Source organism: Trichosurus vulpecula, chromosome 3 (assembly GCF_011100635.1).
Source record: "Trichosurus vulpecula isolate mTriVul1 chromosome 3, mTriVul1.pri, whole genome shotgun sequence".
NCBI classification, from domain to species: domain Eukaryota; kingdom Metazoa; phylum Chordata; class Mammalia; order Diprotodontia; family Phalangeridae; genus Trichosurus; species Trichosurus vulpecula.
This window is the reverse complement of record NC_050575.1, coordinates 72,124,360-72,145,598: the sequence shown is the minus strand read 5'-3', so window position 1 is coordinate 72,145,598 and position 21,239 is coordinate 72,124,360. Positions and strand designations below refer to the sequence as shown.

At 36.1% G+C, this 21,239-nt stretch overlaps 1 protein-coding gene across 2 annotated transcripts in view; it reads left to right on the top strand.

Annotated features, from left to right (window-relative positions):
* GABRB2 (gamma-aminobutyric acid type A receptor subunit beta2) overlaps positions 1-21,239 on the top strand; it is a 260,450-nt gene that overhangs the window by 209,619 nt on the left and 29,592 nt on the right. Inside the window, exons 6-9 of one of the 2 annotated variants that reach the window (XM_036750859.1) lie at positions 8,244-8,381; positions 12,062-12,214; positions 13,277-13,521; positions 16,027-16,140. In XM_036750859.1, the coding sequence (XP_036606754.1) occupies positions 8,244-8,381; positions 12,062-12,214; positions 13,277-13,521; positions 16,027-16,140 (650 nt within the window). The remainder of the gene's footprint in view (positions 1-8,243; positions 8,382-12,061; positions 12,215-13,276; positions 13,522-16,026; positions 16,141-21,239) is intronic. The other variant, XM_036750858.1, reaches the window with a different exon arrangement.

Genomic DNA, 21,239 nt, shown 5'->3' with positions numbered 1-21,239 from the left:
AGTAATATCCCATTACTTTAATGTACCATAAATGTCTTTGACCAACTATTCCCAAGTCTGGATATCTACTTTGTTTCCATTCCTTTGGTACTACAAAAGAAGTTCTACTTTCAATATATTGGAATGTGGTTTAACCTTGCAGTTTTGCCTGATTAGCTTTGATGATGGGACAAGGCCTTCTTCCCAGCTAAGCCAAATGAATTGTTCTAACTGGGCTACATTAGCAGGAAAGTGGTTCATTCAGTGGTTCTGTTTGCCTCTTACCGCCTTTCCATCATTGTGTTAATGTTCTATTCTCACTTTGAGTGAAGGTAACGATTCCCTGATCTAGCTTCCAGCATTCAATTTAGCCAGCTCTGGGGGGGGGGGGTTCTATTTAAAAATGTGCATTTTTAAAATAGTGTTTTCTGTGTAATTATTCTGTTTTCAGTGAAATTTTAGACAAAAATGAAGTACATTCCAGATGAAAAGGGAACCTTAAAGAATCACCCAAAGCCAAGAATGTAATGATTAGTTTAAAAAAGGGCAGATTTGCATAAGCATTGATCAGTATTTTAAATGTAGCATTAGCTATTTTATAACAATTCAACTATTTTTCAAGAAAATAGATCTATATATTTACCTAAGCCCAATTCAAAATATAAGGTAATTTTTTTTACTCATTATATAGCAATGGAAAAGTGGGACAGCATTCAGGGAACCCCATAATCCATTCAATCCTAGCTCTTTTAAACCATCGCGTTATGGAATAAGGTGGTCCTTGAAAGTCCTCTTGCCAACAATTGCTATAAATTCAAATACATCCTTAATTGATCTCCGGCTCTCCATAAGGAAGACCTAAGAAAAAGATCGTCAAGGGATGCTCAAACCAAGTTGCAAACACTCTCATGTGACTTTATCAGTGCCTTGCTGGGGATATCATTCCATTTGAATTACAAGCATTCTCTACCTCTTAAGTTTATAAACATAAACCTATCATCAGGAGTATGCTCATTTTGTGTATAATTGATTCCCAAGATCAATTAGTTCTCGAAAAGTCATTCCAAGAAGGTCTCTGACTTTCTAACAGTTTTTTTCACCTTTAAATTAACAGTATACTTTAAGTCAGTGGCCCCCATCAAAAGCACTAAAGATAACACACAGGACAATTTTTGAAAACTAATTACTATCATTATGCTTCTGACTTTTCCCTCTTCCAGTATTACGGGCAATAGCTAATGACCAACACTTACTTCCTCTCCTGTTTGTGAGTTTGGTAGCTCCCTTAAGTATATGCAACCTGCCCTGTTTCTGAATTAAGTAAGCATTATCCCCTCAGTGCCCCCAACTAGAATAACAATCAGCACCTTCTACCTGTCAAATCAGAAGTAAAGAGTTGGAAGTTGGTAACCTCAAGCAATCTGAAAAGCTGAAAGTGACATTAAATAAAGCCTTCTTTCCTTACCCTCCAAATGATGAAAATAAAAGTTCCCTCTACAGAATTCTCTGAATAGTTTGTTTAGATGTCTCCTTTGTAATACATCACCTTTCCCTATATCATAAATATTTGTGTCCTTCCCTTTCTCCTTCACGTACTCTCCTTTAGAGCAAGGTCTAGATCCTATCTAATTTTGTATCCCTGACAGCTGGATGGTGTTTTGCCCACTGTAGGTATGCACTTTGTTGAAGTGGATTGAAAGGATAAGGGAGATGAATGGATGTTCCATATCACTAATGCTGGTAGAAAGGCAAGTCAAAACAATTTAGGGAATTAACTTCACCCAGCAAATTTGCAATGATGATAAAAAGTGAGAATAGTCAATGTTGGAAGGGTCATAGAAACACTAATACATTATTGGTAGATCTATGAATTAATCCGGGGCTGTCCAAAATGCGGCCCTCAGTGCAATTTTTGTGGCCTGCCTACAAGCATAGAAATTTACATAAATGCTTTAGTAAACAAAGCTGAGGTATGGCAGAGCTCTCACTAAAATGGCAAATCAAAATATATTGTCGATTGTTTCAATAAAAACCTAAGGTTGGACAGCCCTGAGTTAATCCTACCATTCTGGAAACCATTTGGAATTTTGCAAAGAATGATACAATGTCCAGAGCCTTTGATCCCAAGATTCCACTATTGTACATAGACCCCAAGCAAGTCGAAAACAAAAATAAAGTTCCCATATATAATAAAAATATTTATAGCACACATTTTGTAGTAGCAAAAAATAACAAAACACAAACAAAGGAGATGCCCATGGACTAGAAAATGGCTCAACAAATTGTGGTTCATGAATATAATGTACTATTACTATACTGTAAGAAATTATGAATACAGAGATGCGTGAGGAGATGTATGAACTGATGCAAAGTGAAGTAAACAAAATCAGGAAAACAATATATACAACAACTACAACAAAACAATTGAAATTGAATACTATGAAATTGCAGCCACCAACCTTGGCCCCATAAAAAGACATGCAAAAGCATTTCCCCTGACTTTTCAGAGGTGGGAGGATGAGTGTGAAATCATATTTCAGATTTTTTGCCATGTTTATTAAATTTGTTGAACTCTTTTTTCCCCTTTGTTATCCTTTTTTATAAGATATAGCTCTCTGTATGGGAGGTGAAGAAGGGATACATTGGGAAATGTAGGTGATATGAAAACAAACTTGTCAACAATTTTTTAAAAAGAATATAGGATAAGAAGTTGAAAGACTTGGGGTCCAATTCCAAATCTGCCACTACCTAGATAGTTGACTTTGTACAAGTCATTTCCTCCTTTTGATCCTGAGTTTCCCTAACTATAAAATATTGGATTTGGAATTCAGCCAATTACCTTCTTTTGAATGTTGAAAAAAGGAGATAGATAACATTATTTGACCTTTGGTGGGCTCTATGATTTTTTTGTGTATTGAAGCAATCTTAAAAGTTAGATTGAAATCCTTATTGGTTCTATCTATAGATATGAAGCAACTAAGTGGTACAGAGGACAGAGCAAAAGGCTTAGAATCAGGAAGACTTTTATTCAAATTTGGCCTCACACTTACTAGCTTGGGCAAGTTATTCAACCTTATTTTTTTCATCTTTAAAATGGGGATCATGATAGCATCTACCTCCCAAGGTTATTACGAGGATCAAATGATATAGTATTTATAAAGTGATTTTCACAGTGCCTAGCATGTAGTAGATGCTATATAAATCCTGGTTATTATTATTATTATTAAATATCAAATCCATTTATTTAGGCAGATTACCCACTCATATAACATGAGTGAAGTTAAATAGAGTCAGGTTAATATACTCTGTGTTGACAATCCATTAAAGTAAGTTTCTCAAACCCATTTTTTTCTCTTTATCATTGCCAGAGGTTTCTTTCCCTCGTATCACTCACATTAATTTATCTAGTTCTCAATATCTCATGATTTATCTTGACTCGGCTTTAGAAATATAAAATAAAGTAGCAGAACATGCAACAGGACCCCTAGGTAACCGATGTGGCAGCAAAGTATTGTTGACTGACAATTCATCTACAGGATTAGAATGAACAATAGAAAATAACTGAGATGTCACAGCAATTACCTAGCATCTATTTAAGCTTGATGTCAAGGGCGGTGGGGGGCAGGAGGAAAGATTACTAACAATGACACATATCCAGAAGAAGAATGGGCTTCCATAAGAGGAGGTGGGTTCCACCTCTTTGGAGGTCTTCAAGCAGAAGTTGGATAATCAAATATGTTCATTGTGTTGTAGTATATTTTTCTTTCAGGTATCCATTGGCCTTGGCTACTGAGGTCTCAATCAACTAAAAATTCTGATTCTGTGACAGATCCCAAATCTCCTAATCTCAGTGTTTGGTTTTTGTTTTCCTTTTACATTACACATTCATCTTTATGTTGTTATTACATATGCTTTCACTCCCATAAGTTTTCAAGAAAACAGTTTTATTCAGGCAGAAACAACATATGAGAGGTTTGGACTAGGTGATGCTGGAGAGAATGGGTATAAATTACTGGTTTTCCGAAGAAGCATAATTGAGCAACAATATATATATATATATCACTACTACATTGTTAATGGTATCCCCATCCATTCTATATCTTTTAAATACAGGAGTTTAGTAGTCCAAATACCCTTCCTATTGTATTACTTAAGATATGAAAAAATGGGAATTATTATATACTTATAAACAGACATTTGCTTAGCTGAAGAAGATAGGAGGCAGCTTTTTCCTTATCTAGGTTTTCTTCAGTCTTTAAAGGCATCTGAAGAGCAAGAGCTTTTTGAATATAGACTTCCTGATGAAGTCTCATATGTTCCATAGGGCATAGCTAACCATTGGGACTGATTCTAACTGGCTTTAGCCTTCCACCGTAAGTTCAGAAGAATCTTGAATGAAACAATGTCCATACTAGTGCTATATTTCTCCTCCCTCCCATTTGCTTAATACTTTGGTGCAGATTGATTTGTTTTTCAGTATTAAGCTCTATGTAAAAAGGCTGAAGAATTTTCTATAGCATAAATTTTGAATAGAAAGGAAATGATAGACATGACTATAGATGGTACAGGAAAAAAGTATCTTTTTAAAAAAAAGCTTTGGTTACATAACAAGATAATATTACAATGAACTGAACATTTCCAATTATATTCCTCAGCAAAATGACATCTCTTCTCCTTTAGTCTCAAATAATAGGTTTTTATACAAATGTTTAAGGAAAGATGTATAACTTAAATTTCTTGTATAGTTACTGTGCTTGTACATTTCCATTTTTATCTTTACTGATCAAAGACATGTAACAGCTTCTTTAAAACATTCCTGTAACTAATTAAATATGTATTCCAATTGGAGTTTTCTTCTTTATGCCAACCATTTCAATATGTGGGGGAAGTCTCTAACAGTAATAACATAAAATTACTCAAAACTATGTAATGACTCAGTATTTGAACCCCATGAATAAAATATGAGGTGTATTTAAATTGCAGTAGGTTAATGAGGAAATGAAGTATGTCCTCACTGACAAACCTTTTTAAGAAATCACATTACTTTTCTCTTTTGCCATTATTATTAAAGCTCATCTATTATCCTACTGAAAGCCAGGGCACCTCCCTTAGAATTTTAAAAGCATCATTCATTTTTAGAGGATGCTAAACTCATAGGTGCTGCAGAACAGATTTATAGGAGAAAAGTAATATGGAGTTATATGAGTTAAACTAATCTTCTCTGTCAAATAGCCTTCTGAACTTGACCCCCCCTTGTACCTTTATGAATTGCTGAGCTCTCATCTTCTGGAATTGATGATGGAGCAGGTGTTTTCCTACCTTGTACAACATTCCACAGTTGGGTGATCCAATATGAATTGAGGATGGAGAGAGAAGACTGTTGAATAAGTAGTAGTCATGAAGTGTTGCTCATTGCCCATGGGGCTTCCATTACCCTTGACATCAGAATAATGTTCAAGTATTTTATCTTCAGTTTCCAGTTACTTTGTAGAGGTATTGTACTTTCATTTCAAAGTCACCTTAGAAGTGATATGAATGTATATATATTATGAAAGATACACTCACACAAACAAGTTTTTTTTAAAGTGACAGAATGGTTTCGTAAGTCTCTGAACTTAAATTTTCATCACTATCTAAAATTTTTATCAATAGCAAATAAAAGTATATACTGAAGTAACTTTAGTTCATTTATCTAGGAATTTATTTTCAGTGTTTAATATAAAAGCTGTGCCTTCATGACACTAAACATCTAGCTAAAATGGAAAAAATAACATAAATATAAAAATTAATATAAAATACAGGTGTTTTTTCTGCATGATATAAAATATTTGGATATTTTTACAAACATTTCTGTTCTTTAATTAGTAAATTTATTTTAGTTTTCTATTCACATATTCATCATCAATATGTAAGAATCTCAGAAATAAGTAGCCCAGTATAGTTCTCATTCCAGTTCTACCAGTCTTATTATGAACCTTACAAATTGAACCTCGGTTTCTTTCTCAGTAAAATTAGATACATGGGCTAGATGATCTCTAAGGTACATTCCAGTGCTAAGATCTTATGGTTCTTTAATTGTGTATATAGATATATATGTATGTATGTATTTATGTGTGTAAATGTATGTGTATGTATGTATGTATAATACTCATATTACCAATCTAACTTTGTTGTTGTGGGGACTTTTATAATTTGGAAGATCCCTGAACAATATTTGCACATTTTATGAGTTGCCATGACCAAAACAAACAAGTGGACGGACAAATAAATAAATGACCTGGTGGCCAATATGTAACAGTAAGCCTTGTGATATTTAGCTAAGTCAACTAGTCAGCACAGTGCATAGAACATTGGACCTGGAATCAGAAAGTTGTTGTTGAGTCGTTTCTCAGTCATGTCTAACTCTTTGTGACCCCATTTGGGGTTTTCTTGGCAGAGATACTGGAGTGGTTTGCCATTTCCCTCTTCAACTCATTTTACAAATGAAGAAACTGAGACAAACATAGTTAAATGATTTGCCCTGGGTCACAAAGCTAGTTAAGTATCTGAGGCAAGGTTTGAACTCAGGAAGAGTAGTCTTCCAGGACCAGCACTCTATCCACTGTGACACCCAGCTGCCTGGAATAAAGAAGACCAAAGTTCAAACGTGGTCTCAGAAACTTAGTAACTGTGTGACCCTGGGAAAATCACACAACTTCTGTCTGCCTCGATTTCCTCAACTGTCAAGTTAGGATAAGAATAGCATCTACCTCAAAGGGTTGTTCTGAAGATCAAATGAGATAATATTTGTAAAGCACTTAGCATACAGCCTGACTCACAGAAGGCACTTTAAAAAATGCTTCTCCCTCCCGACGTGCTCAGAACTATGCTAATTCTTAGGTGCCGGACATAAAACCCTTCTCATTGGTAACGTCAACCAGAGCTTGTACACCACTGCCATGATCTTTGAGGGCCCAGAATTGTGTCACAATGAGACATTAAAATAGAGTTTTAATTGAGGTATTATGAAGGAAAGTACTTTGTCAATTATGTGATTTATGAGCTATTTATTGTCTGTTTCCTTGGATCTCAAAACAGTGATTGCCGTCCTTTTTGGAGGTGGGACACTCACCTGGGAGGCAGTAAAGCTCCCAGGATTGTTAGTTTAGAGATGGAAGGGACCTTCAGTGTCACTGTTTCCAAGCCCATTATTGTATAGATGAAAAAAAAACTGAGGCCCAGAGAGAGAGAGACTTGCACAAGGTCCCACAGGTACTAAATGGAAGAGCTTGGATTTGAACCTGATGTCTTCAGACTCCAAGTCTAGCATTCTTTCCATGGCACCATTCTATCTCCCTAGAAAGAACTTAGAGGCAGTAGTTAGAAATCCTGGACTCGATTCCTAGCAGATACCAACTGAAAGACACTAAGCAAATCCCTTAGGACCTCTCTGTGCCTTGTTTTCATCTGCAGAAGAGCAATGCCTATCCTACCTACTTTGCAGGGTTGTTATAAACATTCAGAGAGACAGTTGATGTGAAAGAACTTGCTTCACTACCAGGTCTCAACTATATCCTTGTACCTCTCAAGTAGTCCACTTAACCTGTCAGTGGCTCCAGACATTTCGCTAAGTCTTAATTGTTTGGGGTGTGTGTGTGTGTGTGTGTGTGTGTGTGTGTGTGTGTGTGTGAGTGATGGATCCCTCTGGCGAATCCTTTCTGAGGTTAATGCATAAAATAAAATGCATAGGCCTACAAAGGAAACCAATTCTATTGAAATAAGGTTATCAATATTTTTGAAAATCACAGACCTCCAGGGATAGAACCTCTGTTCTAAGATTCTGAGTGTGAGAGGACTGCTAATGTAGAGAGTTCCTCACTGAGAATTCCCTGTACCAAGCAAATCACAAATACAGTTTAAAACAAAATAAGAAATATAGCCAAACAAAAGGTATTTTTACCTTTCATTTGATTATAGGACACCTGAGAAGTACTGTCAAATAAACATTTATTCTTCAAACTGAAACAAAGCCAGCTGTGTTTTGTTTTCTAATTTCAAAAATTGGGACTGAGAAACACTTCTGTAGGCACATGAAAGCTGATGGCCAGATGTTACAATACCCCATGGCAAAAGGGCCCCAGATTTTATGATTTGTACTAAGAAGGAATATGACTGCATATATCTTATCCTAGCAGCTTAACTGGATTTTTCCCCCATTGTCATGAAGTGTCAGTGAAGTACATTATGTACTAAGAATATATTTCTTTATTGTTTTCTTTTAACAGATGGCTATACGACTGATGACATTGAATTTTACTGGCGTGGAGATGATAATGCAGTAACAGGAGTGACAAAGATAGAATTACCACAGTTCTCTATTGTTGATTACAAACTGATCACCAAGAAGGTTGTTTTCTCCACAGGTTGGTACTAGGGAAGAGGGAAAGGGGAAAAAGGTATCTTCTACCCTGGGTGGGAGGGGGTGGATACATATAACACTCTGGTAGTATCAGAGGAGAAGGGGTCTAAGATGGATGAACTCTAATATTAACAAGAAATCCTTAAAAATCATTTAAAACTAAAATCCAGTCCCCTGTATGATGAATTATTTTATGAAAGTTCCACACTATTTTGAGTTTGGTGTCTTTTTTCAGTCAAGTAGAACAAACAGAGAGTAATAAAATTGTCAAAAGTCAGGAGGGTCTTCTTGAACAAGATTTATGGTGGAATGGAGGTGAGAAAAGTGGAACAGTTTCTGCCAACCTCAATATTTTCACCTACCACTGCTTTGAGTATAGGGATTAGATTCAGCTTTGGGAGAGGTACTTTAGAACTATTGGAAGAGTGGAGGTCAGGTGATTCAAACACTGGTTTCGATAATCCCTATTCTTGGTGATAATTTTTCAATATGCTGAGTTGGTGGGAAATGTACTAAGGGCAAGTCCACCATGTCAGATAATAGATCAAACCAAGAAAGACCGGCTGATAAAAAGACCAATATGGTAGGTTTTATTTTTGTTTTGTTTTGTTTATTCAGATTGTGTGTGTGTGTGTGTGTGTGTGTGTGTGTGTGTGTGTGTGTGTGCGTTTTAAGAGTACCTCTGTAACTCTTTAAATAGCCCCATTCTGCTTTATTGCCAGGCAGCTTTGTCAGACCATCCCTTGGTGCAAAGAAGAAAAGAAAATCAACGACATTAGTATTTTTGATGGCTAAACTCAGTTTTATAAATGTAATTTTATGTTTTCATTGCAAAGTCCGAAAAGGGTGTAGAAAAAGATTTTGAATCCTAAATTATTCATTCAGTGACAAATAATCAGGAACATCTTTATGTGTGGGCCTGATCCAAATTCAGGGAAGTCTCATAGAAATGAGATCTTCTATAAGCAGCTAATCCTATGTCAGCTGCCTTTTCTATTCTCCTTCTGGTGATGTTCCAACTCCTTTTTGTCCCAGCAAGTTACTTGAAACTGCAGCATGCTACTGATGGACGAAATTAAAATGGCAACCAGATTGCAGAAGAATGAGGGAAATAGATCTCCACTCTCCCCAGGCTTCTGAACATTTAGGAGTGGCCCTCATCAATGACTTCATCCCTTAATTTCCCCTTTTAACTTTAGTTCTCTCTGTTAGACCTAAGGAAGAAAAATAAAACTTTCAGAAATGTTTACTTTTTTCCCTTTTCTCTCCATTTTTCTTTGGAGGCATTTTAATGCAGTGCCGTGTTTACGTACTGTCCCCCAAACCCCCCTACCACCAATACTCATTCTTGCCTGGAACGAACAAGACACAGGATGGGATTGGAAGGCATTAGAAAATAATTGGAGACAGAAATTTCTAAGAAATTTGGGTCAGGTTAGATTGATCAGACAGATCAAAGCCACATTGTGCAGGGCTTATAGTGCCTTGCGAGAGAGTCTCTATTTTGTAGTAGGTAGAGAATGTCCAAAGATTTTTGTATAGAGAAGTGATATGACTAGAGTGGTAAATTAAGGAAATTACCTAAGCTGGTGTGAGAGGGATGTACTGAGTACATGAAAGATTAAGGGTAGAAAGTGAAGAGGCTGTTCCAATAGTAATTGTGAGATGAAATGAAGGCTGGAGAAAGGTGGTAAAAAACTGAGAAAAAGTAATAGATCGGTATACTTTGCAATTTATTGAACATCTGGGGAAGGAGAGAGGAAACGAAGATCATTTGAAAGGAAGGAACCTGAATGATCGGGATGAGTCAGTTAGGTGATGCAATAGATAGATCAGTGAGCATGGAGTCAGGAAGACCTGAGTGCAAATCCATCCTCCTTACTAGCTATGAGATGGGCAAGTCATTTAACCTCTGCCTCAATTTCCTCAATCATATAATGGGGATAATAATTGTACCTAACTACCAGAGTGTAAGGTTAATGGGGAATAATATCTTCCCCGCCCATCAATAGGCCTCATGTCGAGCCCATTAAAGGAAGCTTGCTTGCTTGTAGGAAGGCTTACACACTTTTTGTTAATTTCTAATTAGGCACTCAATCAGGAGCGTTCTGGCTCTGAGCCTGTTAGCTGAAAGAGTATGTATTCTGAGAGGTGAGCTTTTGCTTTGGGGGCTCGCTTACAAGAAGTATCTTGTGATTCTCTGGTTGAAACTCTGAGTTGCCGTATGTTCAGAGCTCCCCGACTGCTCAGAGGTAAAGGCTCTCTCTCAATCCAATGTAAAGTATTTTCTGTATTTTTCTTCTCTGTATTTTTTCTGTTCAATTAAAAAAGATTGTTGACCTCTGAAATAGCTGTCTTTCCTAGTGAAGCAGATTAAAGAAACTGTACTGGCAGCCATCCTGGGTATGCCAGTGTGGTTGCTGTTACACAGGGTTGTTGTATCAAATGAGACAACTTTGGTAAAGCACTTAGTACATTGGCATGTAGTAGGCACTTAGTAAATGCTTACTCCTTTCTCCTTCCCTTAATATCTTCAAAAATCAAAGTTAGACAGAGTAACAAGTTTGGGAAAACATATTGAATTTGCCGTGTTGTGGAACCTGTAGTTGGAGATATCCTCTAAATGCCTGTAGGCAATGATGTAGGACTACGCCATTGAGGAAAGGTTGTAGGATAGGAAGAGAAAATGAATATAGAGAGATGGGTGCTATTTATAGAGCTAGTAATTCAATGGGAATGAATGAAATCAATAAGGGAAAGCCAATGTAGAAAGAAAAGAGAGTCTAGGATAGGAGATTAGAGGAGACATCCATGTTCGAGTGGTCAGAAGGGGAAGAGGGCCTAGCAGAGGAATCAGAAAAGGAGTAATCAGAGGAGAATTAGAAAAAACTCATCACTGGGGAAACTGAGGGAATAGGATTGTCTAGGATGAAGGAGAAGTCAGTAATGTCAAAGGGTTCAGAAGGGAACAACAACAAAAAATTAAATTCCTTTGGTCTTAGGTCATTAGTGACTTTGCAGAATGCTATTTCCAAAGAGTGGTAGGAACAAATTCAGATTGCAAGGTGTTACAGACTGTTTACCTCCCAACATCCTTGGAGGCAGGTACAATTATTATGATTATTTTATGACTAAATAAACTGAAGATCAAAGAGGTTAAGTAACTGCAGATAGGTGGCATTGTAGATAGACCACAAGACCTGGAGTCAGAAAGACCTGAGTTCAAATCCAACCTCTGACATTTAGTATCTTTGTGACCCTTTGCAAGATTAACTATCTGCCTCAGTTTCCTTCTCTGTAGAATGGGGATGATGATAGCATTTACACTTAAGGATTGTTGTATCAAATGGGATAATAATTTTAATGTATTTAGCACAGTGCCTAGCACATAGTAAGAACTATGTAAATGTTAGCTATTACTTCCCCAAGGTCACCAGTGAAGAGTCAGAAGTCAAACCTAGCTACCCCTCATTTCAAATTCACTATGCCTAAACCACTTTTTCTTCATCAAAAACTCTAAACTCAGGTCCCCTATTCGTAGGAGTATTTCTTGCCCAAAAGCAATAAGTGGGTCTGTAACTATGTGTGGAGAAGAGATGTGCAAGCAGATAGTTATATTTTAATGATAGCAGGCACTTCAAAGATATCAGATGATAGTCATGATTCCTAAACTTTCTCTTTCAGGCTCTTACCCCAGGCTGTCCCTCAGCTTCAAGCTTAAGAGAAACATCGGATACTTCATCTTGCAGACCTACATGCCCTCCATTCTGATTACAATTCTCTCATGGGTTTCCTTCTGGATTAACTATGATGCCTCAGCAGCACGAGTAGCATTAGGTAGGTCATTTTCATGTAGCTTGGTGAATTTGCTTTGCCTTGAACTTATGATGTGAGATGAGGCCAGATCAGGACATGCTAAGAAGATTTGGCTGTTAGGCCTTTGGCAATCTGATTCAGCATTAAATCAATTAAGCACAAATTAAGACTCTTTCATGTCAGAATTAGTTAAGCGTATGGTTGTTGGTAATGAAATTAGTCCCATCATCTTGATGTTATTATTGAGGCATATTTCATATAACATTATTCACATGATTATTTCATGGTACCTGTTTAACATATAAGAGAATTCAAGCTATTTATTTCAATGCAACCTATTTAATGGGTGGGAAACATAGAGATACAATGGCGTATATTTAATAATTTACAAGATGCCAGAAGATCAAATTCTAAGTCTCTATAATATTTGCTTGGAGTTTGGATGGCAGGAGGCACGAAAATGGGCATACTATTAAAGCAGAGCTGGCATAGATTATCCCGTTTTTCTTGAGAAAGTTCAAGTTATTACATCAGAGGGAGGGGAGAGAAGAGGAAATAGACAGTAATGAATCCTGGGGATTTTAGTAGTAGCAAATTTATTATAACTGTAATAATACCAAGATCACATAAAATAATTACCATTTTACTGAAAGTAAAATGACATCAGACAAAAACTTAACTGTAAAGGAAAAGGTAGTGTAGGAATGTTCCACTGGGCTCCTCAGAGAACATCATTTGCTATATACAGAGCTCATGAGATAAAAAGGAAATGATACTTTTCTTCAAACCTCCTTAAGGGTAATCAGGCTTACAAACAGAATGTTCTTGGTGTGATTGTCAGAGACAGACATGAGGATGGAGAAACCATTAATGTGCTAGAATGTTTTATGATAAACTATTTCTAAATTTGATTATTCAATTCAGCTGATACTTAAATGCCCATTTTGTGTCCAGAGCTACGCCATAGGAGATACAAAGAAGAATCATATACAGTCCCCTGTCCTCATGAATCTTACATTCTGGAAAGAATAATAGCAAGGGATTCAAGTTAGCATATTTAAAGGAACTTTCTTATTCTTTCAGGAATTACCACTGTACTAACAATGACAACCATCAATACTCATCTTCGAGAAACTCTCCCCAAAATTCCTTATGTGAAAGCCATTGACATGTATCTTATGGGATGTTTTGTCTTTGTGTTCATGGCATTGCTGGAGTATGCACTGGTCAACTACATCTTCTTTGGTAGGGGACCCCAGCGTCAAAAGAAAGCAGCTGAAAAAGCTGCCAGTGCCAACAATGAGAAGCTGCGCATGGATGTCAACAAGGTAAATGAGCCTATAATCTTATTTTATATTCTCTCTTTAATTTCCCTACTATAAACATGGTGTTAGTTGAGAGAGAGAAAAAAATCTATCATAGGATAGAATTTTAGAATGATTGTAAATCAACTAAGATAACATGATCCTCAGTCACTCTTGTCCATTACATTTTTCATGACTATTTGTATATAATTTATTAATTTTAGGCTTAAAGTAATTGATAGTTTTATAACTGATTGAACAAAGAGAGAGAATCAAAAAAGCTGGGGTACAGAAACATCCATGGAGGGCATATACACCATCAAAAGGAATTAATCTGCATTGTTCCCTCAGGGCTGGTTCTCCAATAGATATCTATCCTATTCTAAAACTTCTCGAGTTAGGGAGAGCCTATTTCCCTTGATCAGAATTTCAACAAAGCTATGCTTTTATTACTGATCCTACATCTTGTTTAAATGGATCCTCATGATACAAAGGATATTAGTACAGATTCTAGCCTCATTTAAACTATACAGCCTCCTGGAGCAGTGTGTTTGTAACTTTCATATACTACAGCAAACAAAATATATATTCATCTATAGCACATAGATGATTTAATTGGTAGCTTTTGCCCTTAGTGGTTAGTCTAAAAAAGTGAAACACATCTCAGTACATATTTGCTATGGAGTCTAGAAAAATTATTTCAAAGTTCACCAATTATTCCTGAGGTCAGAATACCTGGGCCCATCATGATTAGCCAAAAGGCGATGGTCACAGTGGGCGTAGATTCGAAGCACCTCTGACTGCTGGTTTTTATCTCTTTCTGGAAAGTCAGAGACAGTTCACATCATTCTCCACGTAGGATTTTGTTGTTACTGTTAGTGTTATCACTATTATGAATAATGTCACTCCATTTCTTGTTAATAAATTTTCTTCCTGGGACTAGACAAAATGTAAGCAGTAATTTCCCAGGTTTCTTAGTTTCAAACAATCATCTAAGTAAGGGCTTCTTAGGGTTCCATGGGCCCCCAGGAGGTTCATGGCAAACTTTCAGAGAGTCTATGAAATTGGATGGGAAAATTTATATATTTATTTTCATTATCAAGTAATGGAAATTTAGCATTTCCTTCAATGATTAAAAACATTTTGAGAAAGATTCCATAAGTAGGCTTCCCCAGACAGGTCCATCACACACACACACACACACACACACACACACACACACACACACACACACACAGAGAGAGAGAGGCAGACAGACAGACAGAGCACACAAAAGTTAAGAAACCCTGATCTAAATGTTTTTACTACTTTGGTACATCCAGATTATAACATGACTTTGGGTGGGGAGGGCAGAAATAATCTTCCAAAGTTATTTGAGTTCAAACCATAGAATATTAAAAATAGAATAAATATAAGAACACAGAATGTTAGAACTGGAAGAGACCTTAGAGGTCATCTTTTCCAACCCTTCATTTTACAGATAAGGAAACTGATGCTTAAAAGATGAAATGACTTATTTAAAGTCACACAGCTCTGAATAGAGGGGAAGGGATTAGAAACTGAACCTCCAGAAATGAAAATAATTACAATAAATCAAGTCATTTTTATTCACTTGATTATTCATGAAAATCCCTTTCTGACTATAAAAACTGATAACCCTTAGTCAAAGCAAGTATAACTTACTTAATCAGTTGAATTTATACTGCTATTCAAGGTGAAAAATATAAAAGTTTTCATCAGTCCCATGTCCTTCAATAGCTTTCTAGAATCTTTTTTTGAGCGTCCTTCTTCAATGAATGGGATGTTCTGCAAATGACATTTCTACACAGAACTCTGCTGATTCTTCCCGATTAGTCTAACATTTCCTTCTTGTAATGTTTCTAATTTGCTCCTATTTTTTTTCCTAACTATTTCTTCTACCCTTATCTTTTTTTTACCTTTCAATTACTTCCAGATGATCAGATTTTCTTATACCTCAATTTCTTTTTTTGTACAAATATCTAACTACATATGCACTCCTCTTTCTTTCTTTTTCTGATTCATTATATATGGCTGCCTTTTTGCTGTCTTGGCCCCTGCCTCTCTGAAAAGCCCCAATATATTTTCTAAACTACTACTACTATTTAATATTATAATACTACATATTGACTATAGTTTTCCAATTAAAGGTGCACCAAGGTCTCTCACATAAGCTCCTTTTCACTTTGCTCTCTCATGTTACGTGATATGCAACTGAGAATGATGGCCACTTGGGGCCCTGTCTTTATGTTGTGAGTTTATGTCTTGTCTTTACTAGTACACTTGACTATTTGTAGTTTAAAGGCACTAAGCAGTACTGATTGTACAATGAGATAAAGATAATGTATTAGGGAGAAACGAAGTAAAAATTCCATTCTGGTACTTTGTGGTCTTTTATTGTAGCTTTGAAAGACCATTTGCATTCATTTATATCCAAGCTAACTTTGACCACCGATCCAATCTAGCAGTATCAGTGAACTTAATTAGCACGTTCTCTACTTTGTCTTCCAGATTTTTTATAAAGATATTAAACAAAATGGGACCCAATATCGATCTCTCTGGGACCCTACTGGAAACCTCTCCCCAACTAGACGGACTACCAATTACGATTACTCTCTGTATACGGTTAGATAGCCAGTTTTTGATCCATTTATTTGTATTTTTGTTGGAGCCAATTTGTATTAGCTGTTCCCTTAAGATAATGTATGGTGCTTTAGCAAATGTCTCATTGGCATCCAGATATATACTATCTGCTAAAATTTTTATAATGATCAACTGTAATAAAGACACCCTAGAGGGGTTATGAGGGGTTGTTCATAATATAGCCTTGTTGTTTACAGCCCAAGGCCTAGTTTAACCAAATGGATCATATTGAAATTCTTTCTCATTATTTAAAAAAAAAGTTTATTTCAAAGATAAGACTCATGGACATGGTTCCATTTTCATGTTTTCTTTTCTTAGAGGTTAGGGGTGGGGGTTAACTTTTTTATGGGTTTTCTCAATTTCTAATAATAATGTGTCTTCTAGCCTGAAGTTATGTATTTGTGTACAGGAAATGTTAAATTTGCATCAAGTCCTTTTCACTTCATTTTCATTTAGTTTTGACATGAATGTTGCCATGGCAGATTCAGATCCATTGTGGTAACAGGTGAAATGAAACGGTTGAGTTTCTGACCTGTCAGCTTTCCTCACTTCAATGGATTTCCCATAGCCCCAAGAAGAGCATGTTTTTTTGCTGGGGGTGACAATATAGTCATGCAATTTTCACATAGTCTCAATTTTAGATTATTTTTTCCATATAATCTATAAATTTAACTCTCCCTATGTAATTATATTTTCTAATAAGACTTCCCCTACCATCTTTTTCTAAAATTGGCTGTTGCTGACCCTTTTCCTATAAGGACTTGATGCTTGATGCTCTTTCATTATTGTGTTCTTCTAAATTTTCCATGTCTCTTTAAGTTTGTTCCATGTTAATATGTGACAAGATCACAGACTTCATGATGCCTTATTCACTGCCTTTGATGTTATAGTTAGTACTGAGTTCTGCTCTGTGTGGGGGTAATTTTAAAATGTTTCTTATGACAGTTGTAAGATGGGACTCCCAATTTATAGGTGCCATTTTATGCATTTTATCAGCATTATTCATTAGATACTTAAATTTGGAAAGATACTCCAAAGGACATATGTGTTTTGTGGTTGTTTGCTCATTCAATAAATATTTGTTGACCAGCTGTATTAGCTCAAGGATATCTAATTCACAATGCTGGTGTTTTCAAACTGGAGCTTCCATTTTACATTGATGAAGTAAACTGAAACCTTAAGGATTCTTCTTTGAATAATTTAAATCTTACTCATCTAGAATAGAATGTTTATAAGAAAATGTTCAGATCTATGCTAAAATAGTCAAAATGGGTTGAAAATATACAAAAACAAAAGGTCAGACCTTTTAAATTAGTTTTCTACTTTTAAGTTGACTGTTGCTTCTACTTTGAGGTTCAGCAACTTTCTCTGATCATGAGGACATTGAATTTAGAAAGTTTATTTTTCTAGGGTACTAACTTGTAGACTTGCTGCTTTACAAGTGTTCATATACCTAATGTACTTGGTTATTTGTATTTATTAATAACTTAATCTTTTAACTTATTTTTTGAGTTTCGTTAGGCTTATTACCTAATTTGACAAAAAGTGATCTAGAACTTAACAGAACATGTGTTTGTCTAAAATCAAGGTTCAGTGTCATTCTTTGAAATAAGAATTTGAATATCTTCTGCATTTAAATGCTTGTCCTTCTACTAGTTTGAAGATTTTCTTTTTTCCTTTTAGTTGTATGTATGTGAACACATGTATTACTTGTGTTCATTTTTATTGCATACATAATCATGAGTATTCAAATTGTCTAGGTCATAGATACTGATCAGAGTGAAATGTGTTATAATTAAAGCTATATCGTGTAGCCATGTAGCAATTTGAAAATTTGTTTTTAAAATATTAGATATATAAATCTTATATTTCAACTGCAACTCTGCATGGGTCATACCCACATTTATCCTTTTTTCTTCCTCCCTCCCAATTCTCCTTGTATTCAACTTTGTATCATTATAGACCAGAACAATTCAGTGATTCAGAATAACAATCATTTATTGAGATGAGCCTGGTAGCACATACCTGTAATCCCTACTACAGGGGAAACTGAGGCTGGCAGATTGCTTGAACTCAGGAGCTCAGAAGTTAAGCCAAACAGGTGTATGCACTAAGTTCAGTATTAATATAGTGATCTCCTAGAAGCAAGAAGGTCCCAGGTTGCCTAAGGAGGGGCAAACTAGAAATGAATCAGGTCAGAGTTGCCATGCCAATCAGAGAGGGATTTGACCTGTAAGTAAGTCCTATACTTTGAGCCTGGGCAAGATAGGGAGACCCAGACTTTAAAAACAATAACAAGTAATTTACTGGGCATCGTCTAAATAGAAGATGCTGTGCTGGATGGCACTAGAATGAGAGTGCAAAGATGACCTATGTTTTAGTCTTTACTCAGCCAGTATCTAGCTCTGATAATCTGTGGAACTCTCTGCTAGGTCAATACTCTGGGGGCTCATATGCCTTGTCTATAAAATTAGAGACTTAGACTAGATTACCTCAAACATCCGTACCAGCTCTAAACATTCTAGTATTCTAGCATTTTATTTTATTCCTGTTGTCTAACCTGCAGGAAAAACAGCTTAGTGGATAGAAAATTGATCCTGAAACCAGGAGCACTTATGTTCAAAGCTGGCCCCTGACATTTACTTGCTATGTGATCCTTGGCAAATATTTTTTTTCTCTTCATGGTCTAGGTCACAGGGGGGTCAAACTCAAATAAAAATGGATCCCTGTGAGCAGCATATTGACTTTAAAAACCCAAAAAACAATATTCTGATTTATTGTATTTTCATTTGTTTTCTTAAACATTCCCCAATTACATTTTAACCTTGTTGGGCCGCACTCAGGAGTTTTGCACCACAAGTGTTACCTCTGTACCATAGGATGCTTTCTAAGACTCCAAGTCACTAAGAAGTTGCCAACCTACATTGTTAAGGAAAGTTTCTCACCCAGGGCATTTCCTATATACCAATGAAATAGCATGTCTTTTCCATATATATATATATATACACATATATATACATATATATACACACATATATATACATATATATACATATATACATACATATGTTCTTTATGTTGATTTAATTTTAATATTGATGTTTTGAGATACTTTACAGTCTAAAGACCATGATTATCTAGTTACTTATGTTAGTACTATGTAACTTTTGTATCCTGCTTTATCATTTTTTCAATATGCTTTAATATTTATCACTTCTATATCATCATAATACCCTATTAGATAAATAAATGAGGAATTAGTATCTCATTTTGTAGATGAGGAACCCAAAGCACAGAGTGATTGATCCACAATCACATAATGAATCAGTGGCAGAGCAAGGACTGTTGTGCCCAACTTTCTTTAATCCTACTTCATTGTTCTTTCCCCAACACCACATCAATATTTTTGGACGTTCTAGTGATTTGTAATTAGTAAGTCCAATTTTTATTTTCCCGCTTGCTCAGTTAAGAAGGTAACAGCCTCACATTTACTCACTATTTCCCTTAAACCAGATTCTCCTGGGAGATATATATACATACAAACATACACGTTTGTGTGTGTGTGTGTGTGTGTCCCCTAGTGGAGTCAGCTTGGAAGCCACATTAATTCTGTCACATTGGCTTTGTCTACCTGATCCTGAATCTATAAATGTAGGAGCCAGAGTTGGCATATGAAGCCATCACATTTTATATGATATCATTTGCCATGTTTGAGCCCGGGCAAGATAGGGAGATGTTTGCTCAATACCCAGGCAAAGTCATGTCTGAAAGAGGAAGGAAGGAAGGAAGGAAGGAAGGAAGGAAGGAAGGAAGGAAGGAAGGAAGGAAAAAAGAGAAAGGAAAGAAGGATGGAAGGAAGGAAGGAAAGAAAAAAAGACAGAGGAAGAAAAGGAGAAAGGCCAGAAGGGAGGGAGGAAGGAAAGGAGGAAGGAAGGAAAGAAGGAATGAAAGAAAAAAGAGAAAGAGGAAGGAAGGAACCTTAATGAGAAATGAAGAATAGGATCCCATAAATAATCATGGAAGCCATGGCTTCTGGATGTTGAATTAGAAATAGATCCTAAGATAAAAGTGAGTTATGTGGTTCAAAGAGTTTGTTCTTGAGAAAAAGACTCAGCAAAGCTAATAAGCTGGATAAAGAATACTACTGTGGCATTTGTTTGCAGCAATGGGAATTGCATTAAATTTTTATCAACCATCACTCTATTAATATTAAATTATTTTATAAGACAAGTAAAGTGGTTAGGATGATCATTAGTTTCCCAAAGAAATTAGATCTCATTTTATAACCACTGACAGAGAGGAAGCCTGCAGTAGTTCCAGATGCTTATTTAATTGGGACAAGGAGTTTCTTGGGAGACATAACACAAATGGACCCTAAAATCGAGTCTTTTGCTAAATAAGCTTGCAGTTCCCTTCCCAGCAGATTTCTGCAACTTTCTTTCAATGCAATAGCCATTGTTAGTTCATTCTGAATCCCTACAACATGCTTAGTGCCCTAGACTACTGCATCTTTGCTCCAGGGAAATCCCTCATGATTCATACCCTTGTGGGGCCTAGGTTCCCCCTTGGCTACTGCAGAGCTCTGTATACTTGCTTTATGGGCTCCCAATTAGACATATCACTGGTCTATATTTTGTTGACCACGTAGGGAGCTTGTGCTATGAAGGCCAAGGTTATGAGTTTGATCCCTTTGTGGATCAGTCAAATTTGCTTTATTTATGGTTGCTACAGGCTATTCCACTTTACCTGAGCAAGTTGGCTGAGAAATACTAAACCTGGGTCACAATAGGAATTTCTAAAAGGCTAGGACTGTTATCATCATCATTATCATCATCATCATCATCATCATCATTCAGCAAATACTTATTGAGTACCTGCTGCATTTAAGTTTCAGTAGGAATTGCCAAGAAGCAAAGGCACATAAACACATGAAAAATTAAATAACAGCATAAGAAAACCATTTAAGAGACTAAATAATGTAGTATGAGTAAGTGCCCAATGAGAGGTAGAGGTAATACGTTGTGTGACTTCAGAGGAAGGTGAGATCTCTTACCTCAAGGAGCCAAAGTCTTGTCGGAGAT